Consider the following 19,347-nt stretch of genomic DNA (forward strand, 5'->3'; position numbering starts at 1 on the left):
CCATCTTTATATCTGTTTCGTTACTGCACACCACACCATGCCCAGAACCCAGCGTGTGCTTAAAAATGAATGTGTAAGACTCAGAGAAATCAGTGACTATCAGAGGTCCCAGTGGCCACACAGGCAGAACTGGGAGGAAATCCCAGGCACCTGACTTCCTGCCCCACCGCTTCCCTGGTCTCTTAGTGATTTCTTAACCCATGGGGAGAGCCTTTCTTCTCCCTGTTCATATTACAGTGACAAGTAGACAAAGACCTATACTTGAGCCCAACAGTCCCCTGGCCTCAGCCCAGGGGGATTACCCCCACCTTCTGGTTCAGGGTGAAGAGAAAACCTCAGCCTGGCCCGTACACTTGGTTCCTCCTCCTAGCACATAAAGCATTTTTATGCTGCTTGCTAAGCTGTCCGTGGGTTTACAGCCATGGCGTCTCCACTCGGCACTTGGTTTTATTTATTTTTATGCTTGGATGCAGAGAGAGCACTTTTGCTACACAGCTCACACTGCATATTGGCAACCTCCCCTCTCTCCTCCTCCTACCTCCCCCAGCTTCTCCATTTAGGTGCATTTTCCATTTTAAACTGAAGGTGAAATGTAATGGGTATCCCTTGAGATTGCCAGCCTCCGGTCCGCCCTGCATCTCCCCTGACTCTGCAGACCATCCTGACCTCCTTCGGTCTAAGAGAGTGACGTGATCTATTGACTCTTGTCTAAGACAGAGAAGAGAAGTATCCACTGTGTTTAGGGATAAAAAGTCTTAATTTTTTTTAATACTCTAGCACCACCCCTCCCACCTCTATGCTACCTGACTCCTTACTTCCACACGTCAAATAATCCCAGTAAAAAGCGTCAGGATTGGCAGAGTTGAAGAATCCCAGGACTGCATATCAGGAGAACTGGGGCCTGGCCCCAACTTTGTCCCTGGAAACTCTGACCTTGGGCCACCTTGTTCACTTCTCTGTGAACCATTTATCTTTGGAAAAGGGGGCCAATACTTCTCTGAGGAGGTGAGGGAATCAAAGGTTTCATTCACTAAACACGAGCATGTGGGAGGCAAGGACTGAAGAGCAAGACCCTGGAGACACACACGGAGGCTTGCATCCCGACTCTGCTTTTAGTGAGACGTTTGACCCGGGACAGGTTGCCAGGCCTCTCTGAACCTCTGTTTCTAACCTGGACAATGAAGATGGTGTCAGTTACCTCTCAGAGTGGTTGTGAAGAATCAGAGAGCGCGTAATTAAAGGGTTTAGCCTCATCTGTGCCTGCTCAATTATTTATCAAGAAACTCGGGTGAGAGGCCAGAGGAAGGTCGTCCTCTCTAGGAAGCCCCCCAATCCCTCTGAATGGGGGGTGGGTCTGGATCAGAGCGAGGTTTCCACTCAGTCCCAGGAAGCACAGCTAAGCCAGGGTCCCTTCCTCAGCAAGGGCTCTGCAAACCTGGAGGTGCTGCCTCACCTTTGTCCCTGTGACCTTCCTGTAGATGTGGGAAGAGGCCATCAGTCTGTGCAAGGAGTTGGCGGAACAGTACGAGATGGAGATCTTTGACTATGAGCTGCTCAGCCAGAACCTGGTAAGGCATCCCCTGGGAAGGCTGAATGCCCTGCAGCCTGGGTGCTCAGGGCCTCAGCTCACCCAAGATCCTAGGGAGATGGTGATGAGGGCCAGGCGGGGTTGGGGAAATAGAAAATGAATGGAAGGAGGACCTGAGCGAGGCTGTACTGAGCATCTCGCTTCCCGTTCGGAGTATTTCCAAAGAGAGATGTCGTGGGGAAATGCTTCGGTGACAGCGTCTCAGAGGGAGCTTTGAGTACCTGCGTGGGGCTGCAACTGCCGCCACCGCCACAGCCCCAATAAACGCTGTGCTACATTTGCAGTAAAAGTTCCACAAATCACTAAACCAATTAAATAAAAACACAAATTTGTGCTTTCTGATTAACAGATAAATCACGTTAAAATGCTCCCCATCTGGTTACTCCCATTAGCATCGATGCTCACGATTTGGTGGGGGAAGTGGAGAGCAGGGGAAGCCAGCCCAGCTGATCCTGCTTGTACTGCAGAAGCCTGGGTTTGGCGGGGAGTTGGACTCTGCAGGGAAATGCAGAACTTTTTGGCTGCTTCCCTCTCACCCACACTCCCCACATATTTTCTGGCTGCCTGAGCAGCAGGACCCCAGGGACCCTCTTAGCCCATTTAGAGAGGCCAGGCCAGCGACTTACAGAGTCAGAATGTTAGAAAAGGATTGATAGCTTTTGGTGGGGGGAAGGTATGGTGATCTTGTTAAAAACAACTGAGCTGTTAACTGTTTTCACTGTTTGTAAGATGATATGCAAATACACACACCAAGAGACACCTGATACCTACCCCACGTGTACCTCCACGTAGATGTTTGCCAATGCCTATAATGCCTATGCCCAAGACACACACACACACACACACACACACAGAGGATACATTCAGACACACACTAATGTATGTGTACTTGCCTGCACAGAGTCCACATCACACAGGCATCTGTCTAGATCCACATGTATCTTCCAGATTGTATCAAATGGAAGATGCCATCGATCATACATCATTCTTTTTATTGTGCCGTGTCATGATTCCTTCAGAGCCAACTGCAGTTATAAGATGCCATTAGGTGTAAAGTAAGATTCAGACTGTTTCCAGAGATGTTAAAATATGGAAAACACACACCTCTTAGAATAGATGAAATGTCTTAGGTATACATGCACAGGAAAACAGGAAAACATCTGTATCCGGGGACATTTATTCATTCCCTAGCCTCACAAATCCATGCCCAAGTGTGCATGGAGGTGGGAGCAGAGATGCAATGATGGGAACCCTGGATGCAGCTTACTGGGTTCAGCTCCATACTTACTGGCTGCTTTATGAGATACCATTTCTTTATCTGCAAAATGGAGATACTCATGGGATTACTACAAGGATGATTCAAGTAACCACGCTAGTGCAGGTAGAGTGATTAACACAGTCCCTGGTATACTGTAAATGTAGCTATTACTATTGTGATTATAGACATAGCACAGATATACAAATATGTGCACATGGCTCATTGGTTCTGGTATAATAATGTCTTCACTAAGGCCTCTTGGAGTTGAATGTGCCTTTGATACACATCTGTGTTGCAACAAACCTTGTTTTCTTCCTTTAGATCCAGCAGGCAAAATTCTATGAAAGCATCATGAAAATCCTCAGGCCCAAACCAGACTACTTTGCTGTTGGATACTACGGACAGGGATTCCCCTCCTTCCTGCGGGTGAGTTTGGGGGTGACTTGGACACCAGGCGAGAGCCCTGGGGCCTCGGCATCTCAGCGGTCCCTCTATGCTTTGAGGATTTGCTTGTGCTCAGAAGCGGTGCTCTTCTCTGTCTGAGTGCTGCCCCCATCCCCAGGAGACTCCCCAGTCAATGCTCCCATCCTAATCACCAACATCTCTCATCTACTGTGTTTCTTTAACTACACAGCAACTACAGCTGCCTCGTGAGGTAGTGAATTTCCTGTACTGGAATGAGATGTTCAAAGAGTGGCTGGAGGACGTTTGCTGGCAGAGGTTTGCTGCCAGGAGTTACTGTAGAGCAGTCATTCTCAGACCTTTTGGTTTCAGAACCTTCTTTCTCTTTTAAAAATGATTGAGGACCCCAAAGAACTTGTGTGTATAAAGATAATCTCTATCTACATTTACCACATGAGAAATTAAAACTAAGAAAATGTTTTTTAAAGTGTTCATGTATTTGAAAATACAAAAATGGTCCAGGCATGGTGGCTGATGCCTGTAATCCCAGCACTTTGGGAGGCTGAAGTGGGCAGATTACTTGAGCTCAGGAGTTCAAGACCAGCCTAGGTAGAAACCCTGTCTCTACAAAAAATACAAAAATTAGCTGGGCGTGGTGATGCACACCTATAATCCCAGCTATTTGGGGCCTGAGACAGGAGGATTACTTGAACCCAGAAGGCTGAGGCTACAGTGAGTCATGATGGAGCCACTGCACTCCATCCAGCCTGGGTAAGAAAGAGAGACCCTGTCTCAAAAAATAAGTAAAATTAAAAAAAATTAAAATAGCAATAATAGACCCATTACATGTTAACATAAACTGCAATTTTGGGAAAAATACCTCTATTTTCCAATAAAAAAAAATCAGTGAAAATCACGAGATGGCTTCACATTTCTGCAAATCTCTTTAATGTCTGACTTAAGACATCTAGATTCTCATGTCTGCTTCTGCAATCTGTTGCGATCACACATCTCGCAGCCTTGGAAAGCTCCTTTGTACCCTCATGGGAGAATGAGAATGAAAAGGATAAATAACAGCTTTCATGTTATTGTGAAAACAGTGTGATCTTGTGGTTCCTGAGAGGGTCTTGGGACCCTCAGGTGTCCCTGGAGCACAGTTTCTGAACCGCTGCTCTAGTGGCTTATCTACCCATCATGTGATGAATTGGATTAGATCACCAGTAGGCTTCCTTCAGTCTGGGAGTCTATGGTTCAATTCTGGGGTGAGGGAAATACAACAGAAATGGCAAATCTGGTCTCCAACCTCACTTGATTTAGTCTAGTCAAGGAGATAAATCACTCACAGTTATTGGTCAACAATCAATGTGGAGGTGAGAGTGGGCCTGCAGGAGTGACTGCCATGAGCTGCAGAGAGGGGTGCAGGCTTCATGGAGGAAGTAGAGGCAGCTTCCCACACCTGGCTGTACATCAGAATCCCCTGGGGAACTTGTTAAAGTGCAGACTCCTGGGCCCCACTCCCACAGATTCCATTTCAGCAGGTCTGGCGTGGGCCCTGGGCATCTGAATGTTTTTCTTTTCTTTTCTTTTTTTTTTTTGAAACGGAGTCTTGCTGTGTCGCCCAGGCTGTAGTGCAGTGGCTTGATCTCAGCTCACTGCAACCTCTGCCTCCCGGGTTCAAGCTATTATCCTGCCTCAGGCTCCCAAGTAGCTGGGACTTCAGGCACGCACCACCACGCCCAGTTAATTTTTGTATTTTTAGTAGAGACAGGGTTTCACCATGTTGGCCAGGATGGTCTCTATCTCTTGACCTCATGATCCGCCTGTCTTGGCCTACCAAAGTGCTGGGATTACAGGAGTGAGCCACCACGCCCAACTGGGAATCTGAATTTTTAAAAGTCTTCTAGGCTCCTTGGACAATCAGCTAGGTTTGGAAACACTGATATGTAGAGATAAATGACAGATGTGTGTTTGGATAGAAGAACTTAGGGGCCATTTTAGGCAGTATGGATGGCACAGATGTCTAGAGCAGAGTTTCTCAACCTCAGCACTATTGATATTTTGGGCCTGAAAATTCTTCATTGTGGGGCTGTGCTGTGCATTGTAGGATGTTAGCAGCATCCCTAGCCTCTACCCCGAAGGTTCTAGTAGCATCCCCCACTCTCAGTTGTGACAACCAAAAAATGTTTCCAGATACTGCCGATGTCCCTTGGGGGACATCACCTTTAGTTGAGAATCACTGGTCTGTAAGAGACGAACATGATCAGGAAGGATAAAGAGTGTGTTTTCACAGGCTTAGAGCTAGAAGCCAGGTGATGAGGATATGAAAGCTGAGTCCTTCCAGCCCACAGGTCTAGCCCACATGGCCCATTACAGGCAACGGGGAAATGTTGTGGCCATGTATAAAGGAGAGTGGGTGTGACACAGTGAAACCTGAGTGAGTAATTATTCTGGAAGCTGTACATAGGATGGTAAGAAGAAAGTTCTCAGCATCCATGATCTTCCCTTCCTCTAGACTCTTTAGAGTAGTGATGGCCTCTGCTAGGTCAGTGAGGTTGAGCTCTTCCTTTCCCCCTGTAGGGAAACCAAGAGGAGAGCGATGCACTGGAGGTCCCCATAGACTGTGGTCATTTTACAAGCTCCCCAGCTTTGCTTGGCCCCTTTCTTCACACCTGGGTCCCCAAATCTCTAATGAGCATCCTTTCTCTGCAGAACAAAGTGTTCATCTACCGCGGGAAGGAGTATGAGCGAAGAGAAGATTTCCAGATGCAGCTGATGACCCAGTTCCCCAATGCTGAGAAGATGAACACCACCTCTGCCCCGGGAGATGATGTGAAGAATGCTCCAGGCCAGTGTATCCTTGGAGAATGCCCAATGGGCCAGACCTGAGCAGCCCTGCCGGGGCTGCAGCCCACAAAGACCCACCTTAGAGCTCAGAGCTGCTGCCAGAATCATTGCAATGGTGCCGTGTCGCAGGAACATGCAACATGTTCTTTGGATCCATGTTCTTTGGATCCTTTTCTGGTCTCTTCATGATCCTGGTATCTCGAGCTCTGTTTGGTTTGGAAATTTTGTCTCCATTTCCTCTTATCTTTGGTGCTTTTTAAAAAGTGCATGAATGTGAGCTAGAATGTCAACTCCGTGAGGAAAGACGCTTGCTCTGGCTTGCTCTCTGCAGTAAGTTCCCATCTCCCATGGTGCCTGGTACAGAGTGACTCCCAGTAAATATTCGAGATAAGATCCAAAGAACCCATCTCAATACATCGCAAATGTTGTATGCATTGATTAATTCACTCACTCACTCATTCATTCTTATATTGAATACTCTCAAGCCCTTACTCTATGCTAAGCAAGGTGCAAGGGACTGGAGATTTTCATTCACAAAATGGTCCTACGTTCAGGGAGCTTACAGTGTAGCAACTAAAAGAGGCGTTAAGTGACTAACTGCACTATTCCATATTTATTTACAAAAATATAATCTGTGCCTCGAGGAAGCCATGCAGAGTACTGTGGTTGGGAAAGGAGAGAAGGCATCCTTGAGGAAGGTGACGTTTGAGATGACAAACAACCAAAGCTTAGCAGGAGGTGGGGAGAATATCCCAGACAGAAGGAGGGATGCTTCTGTGCAGAGGCCTTAGGCCGTAAGGAGCATAGCAGTCTCCACGAACTGAAATGATGTCACATTGCCATCATAATAAAATCAAAACTGCTAAGCAAGGCCTGCAAGGCCATCCATGATCTGACCCCTGCCTGCCTGTTCGGCGTCATCACTCCCCATCCTTCTTTCCCTTTATCACATCCCTCTGACCACAGTGGTCTTGTTTCTGTTCCTGTGATGTGCCCAGCTTGTTGCCGCCTCTGAGCATTCATATTCTCTGTTCCCTCTGCTTGGGGTGCCCTTCCTCAGCTCCTTACATGACTAGCTGTCTCTTACCTATCAGACCCTAGCTTGGCGTCACCTGGAAGAGGCCTGCCATGGTTTTTCTATTGTCAAATGTGGCCTTTCTGAACTCTTCATGACCCTGGTATCTTAAGCTCCGTTTTCCTTGGAAAATCTGTCTCAATTTGCCTTTATCTCTGGCTCTTTTTAAACATGCATGGAGGTGAGCTAGAATGTAAGCTCCATGAGGGAAGATGCTTGCCCTGGCTTGCTCGCTGCAGTTAAGTCCCCCTCTCCCTGGTGCCTGGTACAAAGGGACTCCCAGTAAATATTTGTTGATTAATAGAAATAAAAAGGAAACAACACAGAAAGAGGAAAGAAGAAAAGAAATAAATAAATAGAGAAAGGGAGGAAGGAGGCAGAGAAGCAGCCAGCTCGCTTGGAGTACACAGTACACAGAAGTCACATGGGGTGATGCTAGGGTGCAGTATAAGTGAGTGCCAGTGCGGCCAAGCATGGTGTTTAGCAGGCCAGCAGCTGGTGTTGGGCAACAGACAGGATTCGCATGGTAGGGAGCATATAAATGCAAGAATACGGCCAACTGCTGAGCCAGGGAGAGCATTAACTCAGCCTAGCTCCCAGCATTGCACCCTTTAGCACAAATTAAGTTACAGCGTTTAAAATGGGGTTAACAGGTTGCATGGCTGGTCTGCTCAGTCTGCTGTACTTTAATCCAAATATTCTTCTCTCCAGTGGTAAATATTCATCTGTAACCTTTTCATTATGCTTGCCTGCCCTGCGTACCTGCTCTATCATGGTTATTTGCAGGAGGAAACGCAACTGGTGGTGGGCTGGGCTAGTTACAAATATAAGTCTGGTTATAGGCGAGACATAGGATTAGTTCTAAGGCCTTTCTAAGTGGACCTACTGGGATTGAACAGCTCTGTGGCCTTTTAACATGAGGCTAGGGAGAGAGTACGTGTTCCTGGGACATAGCTCTCCCCCCGTTCAGTGCCAGGAGGCAGGTACAAAAGAAAAGGGGAAGGTCTATTATTTGCTAACTGTCCTTTTCATGGAACTGAGGGCTTTATATCCTATAAAACCCTCTAAGGGGAGTGTTGATTTTCCCTATTTCATGGAGAAGAAATATGTGGGGCAGAGACGTAAAGTGGTTTGCCTAAGGTTACAAAGCTAGTTAGTGATGGAACCAGTACTTAAACCTCACGATCTGTCTGTCTGAAAACCTATGTTCTGGTACACCATTGTTTTTTAAAAGATTGATGAACAGCATTCTCCTTATTAACTGTTTACCATGTACTAGGCATTTTACATGCATTGTTGTTTTACCCTCCAATACTTCTACAAGTTAGGTATTATTGCTTTCTGCATTTTGCTCATAGGAAAACTGAGGCTCACAGAATTTAAGCAGCTTGCACAAGGTCACAACTAGGAAGTGATGGAGCTGGGATTGGAACCCAGGCCTGCTTTTTGACAAAATATTGAGTTCTTAATGCTCTCTTCTCTTGCCTTCACTTGCGAAAAAGCTGATAAGCAGTCTGAGAGGGTGACAGATCTCATTTCTCACTTAGGTATCCAAGTAGGGAACGATCATTGAAAGCCAAAGTCTCTTTGTATGGGGTCTGCAGTTGCCCAGCCCTCTGGGACCCCAGTTCCACGCATACATTCAGCATGTGGCATAACAACCTCACCAGCCATCCTCCTGGCACAGCTTCAGGGGACTCGTGTCGCAGACTTCCCCAGGACAGGTTTGGATTCTCCTCTTGGGCCAAGACCAGTGGCCAAGATCAGTAAACATGACCTAGAACCTTCTCTAAAACAGGGGTCTGCAAACTTTCTGGAAGGGGTCAGATGGGCAGTATTTTAGTCTTTGTGACCACGCAGTCTCTGTCACAACTACTCTGCTGTTGTAGTGGGAGAGCAGCCACTGAAAACCCAAAAATGCACGGGTATTGCTGTGTTCCAATAAAACTCTATGGACACTAAAATTTGAACTTTCTATCATTTTCACATGTTACAAAATACTTTTTCCCTCCATTGAAAACTATTCTTAGCCTCTGGGCCTTACAAAAACAAGCAGTGAACCAGATTTGACCACAGGACCATAGTTGGCCAACCCCTGCCCTAGACTTAATCCAGAATGATTTTCTTCCCAGAGCAGGCTGTTGGCCACATGGCTTGAGAAAGAAAAGGGTTTTCCTGAAAATCGTAGAAATACTTTCACTGAGATTTATTCATTCGTGTTAAACATTTTCCTCTCTCACGAAGAGAAATCTATTTAAGGCAGAAACAGGCATCAGAAGTAAATCAATGAAAACCCTAACATATTAGCATAGAGTAAGTTCATCAGAGAGAGGCAATTCAATTTAATCTGGAACTAGGTTTTGGTCATTTCTTATGTGTGAAAGAACCATAGTCTCTGCCATGAAGAAGCTCACAATCTGGGCAGGAATGGAGGGTGTGAGGTGGGCTAGGGGGAGGAGGAAGCCGACAGGGAGCTGGAGGGTATATCCTAAGAGAAGCACAGACAAAGGCTGTGGAAAACCAAAGGAAAGAAAACAATTCCCAACTGGGGGGTGAATTTTGTTTTCATGGACTGTGGTGTTTGACATCTGTCCAAAGGGCTCACAAGAGAGGGATGCTGATGAGGGAAAACGTTCCAAGGAAAGGGAGCAGTAGGATCCATTGGATATCCAGATAATGATGAAAAAATGGGTGAAGGCCATGTTGGCCTAGCTTTGAATGCTAGCTGGAAGAGTTCTTGATTCCTTAGTTGGCAGACATGTCAGGCCCAGGTGAAGATTTTTTTGGAGTCATGGTGGTCATTGGGTAGAATAGAGGGAAAAGACCTTGAATACCTAGATAAAAGATGTGGGTAAAGAAGAAATGGGAGGTAGGGAAAGGGAAGAGGGTCAGGAATGGGACCAGTGACCGCTGACTTTGTTCATCCAGTTTGCCATATTGTCAGCTTAAAAGGACTAAAGACAGATCTAGCAGAGGCATGACAAGGGTCTGACCCACATAGTGCCTCTCCAGTATCTAGGCCTGTTGCAGACATCACTCATCCACCATGGGACTCTTTTCCACTGAGTCTGAACACAGCTCCTTACCATCCTGCTGCAGGGAGTTGCTTTCAAATTTTCAGAGTTGGAGTGCAAAATGACATTTATTTGCATATTCTATAGCAGTGCTTCTCAAACTTTAGCATGCATATGTATCACCCAAGGATCTTTCACAGATCCGGACTCAGTTGGTTCTCAGATAGTCCAGAGTCTCCACTTCTAACAAACTTACAGGTGATGCTGATACTACTGGTCAGAGGGTCACCTTTGAGTAGCGAGTCCAGAGTGAAAGAATTCTGAGCTTAGAGTTAAAGGACCTGAATACAAACTTGGATCTGTTCTTACAAGTTGTGTGACCTTCAACAAGTGGCCTGGCTTCTCTGGCCTCGAAGGGGACAATTTAGGTTAATAATGCACTCAGTGGAATTGAGAAGATCAAATGAAATCATGAGGAGATGTACTCTGCAATTGATTTGAGAGCTATAAATTCATTCAATGGCATTATTATTAATGATAATGTAGCAATGATGATGATTAAACACCACTAGCCAACTCTGTTTATAGGGGCTGAGCCCTGGCATAAGGTTGCAAGGTGACAGCACTGATAAGGACCTCAGTAACTAACTAGTCATTAGTGCCTAGTGGGCAGCAGCAACCTGAGGTTCATCATTCAGTAAAAATGTGGCTCCATAAAGGCTGGCCTGGAAGGTCTCAGCAAGGACCAGCTATACTTAAAACTGTCCCTGAAGCCAACAGATATAAGTCCTTAACTACATGGATTTCAGACATCCAGTGCTTCACTGTCCAGCCTGTCTTGGATGAACACCCCAGGTTCAAGAATAAGCCAGTGCCTGACCAGATTATAAAGTAAGACTCATTGTCCACAGGGAAGAAGGATGGGGAAGAGAACCCATTGGGACCACCAAACTGGGCTGGTGGCAGAACAGACCCCAGTGTCTTTCTAGTTCCTTCTCCATCTTAGCCAGTTTGTTCCCCCGTTTTCCTCTTGGGCAAAGAATCACCCTCCAATTAGCTGGGCTCTGCCCCTGACAAGGCTGAAGCCAGGAAGGATGGGAGGCCCAGGGTTATGGCTCAGCAAATCCTCAGCAAGCATTGAGCATTTGCTCAACTGGATGCACTCAGCCTATTTGTTGCTCAGGTTGATCTCAGAGTGGCCCCAGGGAGTCCACAAACAGAGTGTGACTGAGCAAGTGATAGGCAGGGTGGAGACAGGGGACCTTGGCCATGCTGAGCACATGCTCCCAGAGGGACATCCTCTCAGCATGTGTGAAGGTTGTACATTGACAATGGTGTGTTCTGGCTCTGATAAAGGTACACTAGAGGAAGTGCCATGAAGGCTGATGTCCACCTGTTCTGGATCAGATTGCAAAGTCACTGATGAGGCCACAAGGTGGGGCCTCTGAGGGACCCAAGGCTGTATGCCTCCCAGCTGCCCAGCTCATTCCCCCCATCCCATGCCCAAGTTCTAATGGAGCACTTGAGTGTCTTAAAGTAGGTCCTCCCCTCTGGGTGGGACAGTCAGAAACAGGATCTGCTTTGCAAGATGAAGGACCCTTTAGGGACAGGCAGCCCCTCCCAGCAGCCTCATGAAGTGCCACAGCAGAGCAAGTGGAGCTCAGCTTGGGTCTCAGCCTCCCCTCACCTTCTCACCTTCTGAGACAGGCACCCATGAGCAGGGGACAATAACTATGCAGCTAGCACGGTGTTCTGCTGGCCCTGATGTTAGAATCTCACCAAGGATTCAAGAAGACAGATTTGGGGGTTTGGCTGGGACACCTAAAGAAATCCTTTGAGGACACCCCTGGGAAATTAGGCTCAGACCTCAGGTCCTTTGTTGCGGATCACAGGAAATCATGACCTAGACCATCAGTGTTAGAATTCCAATTGCCTAGGCCGGGCGCGGTGGCTCAAGCCTGTAATCCCAGCACTTTGGGAGGCCGAGACGGGTGGATCACGAGGTCAGGAGATCGAGACCATCCTGGTTAACACGGTGAAACCCCGTCTCTACTAAAAAATACAAAAAACTAGCCGGCCAGGGTGGCGGACGCCTGTAGTCTCAGCTACTTGGGAGGCGGAGGCAGGAGAATGGCCTGAACCCGGGAGGCGGAGCTTGCAGTGAGCTGAGATCCGGCCACTGCACTCCAGCCTGGGTGACAGCGCGAGACTCCGTCTCAAAAAAAAAAAAAAAAAAAAAAAAAAGAATTCCAATTGCCTGGATACTCTAGGGGTACTATGTTCTCAAAGGGGCATAAGACCAGTCTACCTTCTAAATTGCCTTGTCAGGAAAGCCTGTGCAAAAGTCACTCTTATGGAGCCCAGAGCACAGACCTTGATTTTAAATGCCACCACAAGGGACTCTACTAGGCCTGAAGTTTACTGTAATGAGCCTCCCTGGACAGTGCAGGGTCAGATCTGGTGTCAGCAGCGGGCCATAGCTACCAGGAGCCTCAGCCTCTTCCTGTCTTTCAGCTTCTACAAATCCAACTACGTACAAAGGTTCCACTACTCCCGGCCCGTGCGCAGGGGAACCGTAGACCCGGAGAATGAGTTTGCCGTGAGTATCTTCCCTACTCTTGATCATTCCCTGGGGCCACCTGGAGGAACCAGAGCATGCATCAGCCAACCTCAGAATGGGAAGGAACTTGATCCAAAGCCAGAGAAAATAAAGCTAACCTCCATGGATACCATGACGTCCATTCCCCAGTCTCTTCCATTAGGGCCTGTGCCCTTATTTCTTGAGCCTTTTCCCCTTTAATACAGAACCCGGGCCTCATGTCAGAGGCACCTTTTCAACCACAGGGCATTCAGGCATTGCCAGCAGGTAGAAACCCTCAGGCTAAGAAGGGGTGTTGATAAAATCAAACCTTCCAGCAAACACCAGTAAGAGGTCACAGCAATTTAGTCATCGCTGTCCCCCGAGTGCTAGTCTCCTCTGTGTGTGTCCAGCTAGGATTCAAACAAGACTGGAATAAGGAGGTGTCTCCAAGTCTCAGCTCTTTGGCTTGGACTGTAATTCTTAATATTTTTGGAGCCACTGCCTCTTTGAGAATCTAATGAACACTGGGAACCCTCCCCCGAGAAAACAAATGGATACATTCAATATTGCCTAAAAATTCAGACTGCTAATAAACCGAGGTTAAAATTTACTTGGCCTAAGTCCAGGGAGAGCTTACAGTTTATGTTGGGAAAGAATTCTTAAGGGTAAGGTGAGAGCGTGTTTCTGGGTCTTGCAATATTTATTCTGCTTTTGGGTAGCTGGGAGGCCTGGGGACCTGGCTGGGTTTCTGCCAAGCTTCTCTGATACCCAGGTTTCATAAATGTGTTTGTTGCTTTCCCGCCTTTGCCACCCCCTGCCCATGGACAGTCCATGTGGATTGAGAGAACCTCCTTCGTGACCGCATACAAGCTGCCGGGGATCCTGCGCTGGTTTGAGGTGGTGCACATGTCGCAGGTGAGTCTGGGACATTCATGGCAGGGCCACCCCTCCTCCGATGCGCAGGGCACAACCAGTCTCAAGGCCCCTTTGACTTTACAAAGGAGACATGTTTTTCTTTGAAGCTGCTGTGTGAGTCCCAGAATTCCCATGCAGGCAGCATTCAGAATAATGCCTTTCAGATTTTTTTTTAAGTGTCAGATAACCTTTTTGTTCCCTGCAAATGAAACTTTCCATGGCCTCCAGTAATAAAGCTGGTGAATGGGGAGCTTCTGTTGGGCGGGTGGGGTGTCGCAGAGGATGAACAATCATCTCCATCCCCCTCATACTCCTGTCATCTCAGTACCCCCTTGGGGGCACCTGTGCAGTAGCCCAATATGAACCCATTTTATAGTTGGACAAACTGAGGCTCAGAAGAGAGAAATCATTTGGCTAGAATCCAAATGTTTGAACTCCCTTGTGCAGATAAACACCTATTTTGCTTCTCAGCACAGCTTAGGGTCTCCATGTCCTCAGACAGCTAAAGATCTTGCAGTCCCCAAGATACAGAGGAATGGTCATTGTGGTTGTGAGGAAACTTTATAAATGGACATATTTAGGATGTCTTATTTATTTATTTATTTATTTATTCATTCATTCAGAAAATACTTAATGTGCACCTAACATGTTAGGCACTGTTTTAAGACCTAGAGATTCTGCAATGGAGCTTCCATTCTAGTGGGAAAGAGGACTAAAAAGGCAAAGTAAATATATGACAGATGATGATAACTGTGATGGAAACAATTAAAGCAGAAGGGTGATGGATGAGGGACTGCTATTTTAAGTAGGATAATCAGAGAATGCTTCCCTCTATATTGGCTGTTGAGGAGAGGTCTGGAGGAAATGAGGAAGGGGTCCATGCTGACATTGAAGAGAGAGACATTCCAGCAGAGGGGACAGCAAGTGCAAAGGTCCTGGGGCCAGAGTATGCTTGTGTCCAGACCAGAACAAGTGAGGGTGAGTAGCAGTCGTCTGATACCAGATCACGTAGGACCTTGTAGACCACCATAAGGACTTTGACTTTCCCACTGAGTGACACGGAGCCACGAGCAGAGGAGGGACGTGGTCTGACTTGCGTTTTCAGGCTATTGTATCAGACGATAGCATTGAGATAGTCACTTCTACCCTTAATGACCCTCTCTTTTCAGTGAACCCAGCAGCTCAGTAGCCCTTTTGCCTCCTTTTTATAGGCATGACTTAGACCTTGGAAAAGTATAACAATGATGGTGAGAGCAAAAACATTGTTGTGAGCATGGGCTCAACTGTTCATATGCATGATCTCATTTCAACCCCTCAGCAACCCTATGAGGTAGATATTATTATTCTTCCCATTTTACAGATGTGGGAACTGAGAGGCAGAGTTAATTTGTGCATTGTTCAAGGTTAGTAAAAGAGATAAGGTATGACTTTAACCTCCCCTGTCAGGTACCTGGCTTGGACTCTTTATCTTTTTATCCTTAAGAAAAAGAAAAAGAAGCCCACCCCAGCCCACCCCAGCAAGTAGTACCCCCAAAAGGAAGGAAGTGTCTGTGCCCTTGCTTCATGGCACATGATAAGTTTTAACAAGTGCCCCAGGTGCTGTGTCAGAGGTTTATAGCAATATCTCATTTAATTCTCATAGGCCCCTGTGAGGTACATACTATTATTAGCCCTATTTAGGAGGTAAGGAATCAGAAACTTTCTACCAATCTGTAGCCTCTGCCCATTAGCCCTGACTGAGCCCTGTCACCTGGTGGTGCTCAGCAAGGCGTCTCTTCTGCAGTCATTCCTGCCAAACTGTAACAAACTGAGAGAGCCCATCCCTGTACTTCCCATTCCCTCAGCTAGTGTGTGTCAGCTCAAAGCACTTATCTCCTAATAGACTACATAATTTTCTTGTTTATTTTTAGTATTAAGAGAATATTAATGTAACATTAGACTATAAGCTGCACTAGAATATAAATTCCAAGAAGACAGGTATTTTGTCTATTTTATTTTCTGCCATACCTCCAAGTGCTAAACATAGTCCCTGGCCCACAGCTGATGCTAACTAAAGAATACTTACATAAATTAATCAGTCAATCAATATGCAGACACCCATAATGTCTAAACTGGTTACCTTATTTTATAAACTCAGCATTTTGAAGTTAGGAAAGAAATAGTCAAGATTTTGGCTTGTTTCTTTTATCCTGATGCCTTTTCATAGAAGGCATTGGGGAAACCTTCAAAAAGTTGGCCAGAGTGAATTTATCTTTAATGGCCTCTCTCAGATGAGTTAGCAGGAATTTCAGGGTGTCTCAGATACAAAAGTTTAATGGTCTTGTAAGTGACTTCATTTCCAAAGATTGTTTTGGTGTTATATGAATTTTATCTTGTTCTCAGTTATTTCCTCCATAAATTGTCATCATTACAGTAATGTCTATATAGAGAGGCATTTTCTGATGAGCTTCAAGTATAAGTTCTGCTTATTGGGGTTTTATTTTTTTCTTGTTCTTGGCCCTGAGAAATGGAGTTTTTACAAGGAGCCCTTATCTAGGGGTCAGAGATCCAAATTCAACTTGGTCACTAATGAGTTATACATGTTAGATACGGATTGTATATCTCTGGCTCTTAGTTTTAATCATCTATAAATAGGAATTGCAAAATGATGGAACTTTAGAGCTTAAAGGGACCTTAGGTGTCCTTTAGTCCAAAAGCTATAAACTCGAATACCTTCATAGCCTAGTAAGGGCTGTGGCAAAGTGCAGTAGCAACAGCCCCCTCCTCCATCTCTGTTGAATTACATTTTTAAAGGTTAGAATCAATGTGCTAGCTAAGTGACAGACCTCCGCCACCTGGTTTGGCTTGTAGTTCTCCAAGTTTTTTGTCCTGATTCTTCCTGGTTCTTGTCTACCTGCATTATTTTGTATATGAGAAAATGAGGCCCAGCAATGGGACGTGAACTGCCAAAGCAATTGTGGCAGAACTCAGAGGTCATGAGAGCACCTATCCTGTGCAGCTCATAGGATTCCTGGCTAGACTTAAGAAGGCAATATTGGTAAAATGGCTTTGAAACATATGAAATGCTGGGCAGGGCGTGGTGGCTTATGCCTGCAATCCCAGAACTTTGGGAGGCCCAGGTGGGTGGATCACAAGGTCAGGAGTTCAAGACGAGCCTGACCAACATGGTGAAACCCTGTCTCTATTAAAAATACAAAAATTAGCTGGGCATGGTGGCATGTGCCTGTAATCCCAACTACTCAGGAGGCTGAGGCAGAAGAATCGCTTGAACCCAGGAGACGGAGGTTGCAGTGAGCCGATATCATGCCATTGCACTCCAGCCCAGGCAACAGAGCAAGATTCCATCTAAAAAATAAACAAACAAACAAATAAATAAATGAAATGCCACCTAATTGCCAGGGATCAAGATCACTTTCATCTTATGTTCCCTCACCCATCCACACACACTTTTACATTTTTTTGTAAAGCACCCTCCCCTAATAATTCATTTTCCCTTCACAGCAAGCCTGGCAAGGGTTACTATGTTGATAGAGAAACTGAGGCTCAGCTTAGGGAAAAGACCAGAGATTTGAGGGCTAGACTAAGTCCCAACAGCCCATTGATGGCAAGTGTAGTATCAAAGCTTGATTCACATGTAGTGGAGGAAGCCCGCCTTTGCAATCAGAAATACCTGAGTTCTCTTTCCAGCTCTGCCCCGGGGCTCCGGGATAAGTGATTTAACTTATTCTTGGGGCAATGAAATGCGCATGGGTGTAATGTGGCCAGCATGGGATGGCACATGGGAGGCAGTCGATCAGTGAAGTCATCCTCATTATCATGATCATTACTTTTATTCCTGTTATTAGCTAAACCATAGGTTTAGCTTCTGAAATCTAGGCCTCCCACCAACTGTATAACTCCTGTAATGATCTGAAAGTTACATATTTAGTTTACACAAATGCCCATAGGCGAGAAACCAAAATTATTTTCATTCTCATTCTCTGTTCCTAATGGCTATAATGAGGATAATACTTTGGGAATCTAAAAATAGTTTCAAAAGCAAGGAGGAAAGCCAATCAATAGCTCTTTCCATTTTTAATGACTCGTCTTAAAGCCTGAGTCTTTCAGATATGGCAGGCTATTGTTCAAATGCAGGTGTGGCGCTGGGCTCAATCCAAGCAGTGGTGATAGATTTTCCTTACAACTCAGTCTACACCTTGGCTCCTCAGAGCCCCCACAGAGTTGGTCTGTGTACTTGACAGATACTAGACCATAGGTTTCACTTTGGAGGACTATGGCTGCAGCCCAGTTGGACAGCATTCTCCTTCAATTAACATTATATGTGTGTGCATGTGCAGGTGTAGGGTGTGTGGGCATGCATGTGTATGTGTATCTATGTGTGTGTGTATATGAGAGAGAGAGAAAGAGAGAGAGTCAGTCAGTCATTTCCCAGGGCAGAGATCTGATCTCTGATCTCACTGCAGAGATCAGTCATCTTCAAAAACATCCAGACACAGGGTAACGGAGTGAGGAGGCTGTAATTTCACAGAAACGGTTTAAAAAGATGACCAAGAAGACAATTAGCAACATAGCAGACTAGAAAGCTCCTGGCTCTCTCTCTACCCCCAAATGCACCAGATAAACATCTACTCATGGATCGATTCCCTCTGAGAGAAACTCAGAGATGAAGTGAGGGACTTCTACCTACCAGGCACTGAGTAAACATCCACATTGAATCGATACGAAAAGCTGAGGCACACTCAGGCATGCACCCTGCTCTGACACTGTGCCATAAAATGGAGAAAGAAACTCCCAGTACTCATCTTCTATCCCTGTGGAGAGGAGAGCTTGGACCTCACATATACCATTCTAATTTGGAGTTTCTTCATTGGTTGGCTCTTAACTTACCAACTCTGAGACTGTGCAGAGTTAGACACATGCAAGTCTCTTTAGACCACAGGAAAAAAATCAGTGGTTTTATATGGGTGCACATGAACTTTCAGGCATTCCATCCCCTGAGGAGAGTATAGTAAAGGGTCTTTTATAAATGGAACCCCCTGCTTCTCCCCAGAAGGCATGTATGACACACTCTTCCAGTGGCTACGTGGCAGCCTGGCTTCTACATAACTTCCACTGAGGAGTTAAGGGGCAAACACATATTAACCCACTGGCAGCCTGAGAAGCAGGCTGTCACTTCTCAAGCCTTCCCTCCTGGCTCACCCCAGCAATAACGACAGGTTTATAAATCCTTCCTGGAAGGAGTTTGTCCACACATCGAGTTTCCCAACTTTTACAACTTCCACCCAAGGGCTGTATCCTAAACACCCTAGCTCTGGGAGCAGAGGGGACTGGCATATGCCTGTTTCCAAAGACCACAGGAGAAAAAAAAAAGCAGCAGTTTTATACAGGCATGAAAGCACTTCCAGGGCTTCATTCCCTGAGAGTGGTGCAAAGAAAGGGCTTAAAAAATTGCAACCCCCTATTCCTCCCTAGATGAGGTTTATGCTATGCATTGAGTGTCCCAACTTTTAGAGCTATCTCTAAAAGGATTCCATCTAAACCTCTTAGCTCTGGGAACAGAAAGGAGCAGGTGTATGCAAGTCTCCCTAGATCACAGAACAAAGAGATGGTTTTAAATGGGTGCACAGACACTTCCAGGGGTTACATCCTGGAAGTGCAGAGAAAGTGCAG

The 19,347-nt window shown here is 46.1% G+C and overlaps 1 protein-coding gene across 1 annotated transcript in view; it reads left to right on the forward strand.

Moving 5' to 3' along the window:
- Positions 1-19,347, forward strand: part of DOCK2 (dedicator of cytokinesis 2) — a 435,458-nt gene that overhangs the window by 396,388 nt on the left and 19,723 nt on the right. The window contains exons 39-44 of the mRNA XM_025388691.1: positions 1,479-1,568; positions 3,168-3,272; positions 5,958-6,099; positions 10,991-11,072; positions 12,696-12,780; positions 13,591-13,677. Coding sequence (XP_025244476.1) covers positions 1,479-1,568; positions 3,168-3,272; positions 5,958-6,099; positions 10,991-11,072; positions 12,696-12,780; positions 13,591-13,677 — 591 coding nt within the window. The remainder of the gene's footprint in view (positions 1-1,478; positions 1,569-3,167; positions 3,273-5,957; positions 6,100-10,990; positions 11,073-12,695; positions 12,781-13,590; positions 13,678-19,347) is intronic.

Source organism: Theropithecus gelada, chromosome 6, assembly GCF_003255815.1.
Source record: "Theropithecus gelada isolate Dixy chromosome 6, Tgel_1.0, whole genome shotgun sequence".
In the NCBI taxonomy this organism is placed as follows: domain Eukaryota; kingdom Metazoa; phylum Chordata; class Mammalia; order Primates; family Cercopithecidae; genus Theropithecus; species Theropithecus gelada.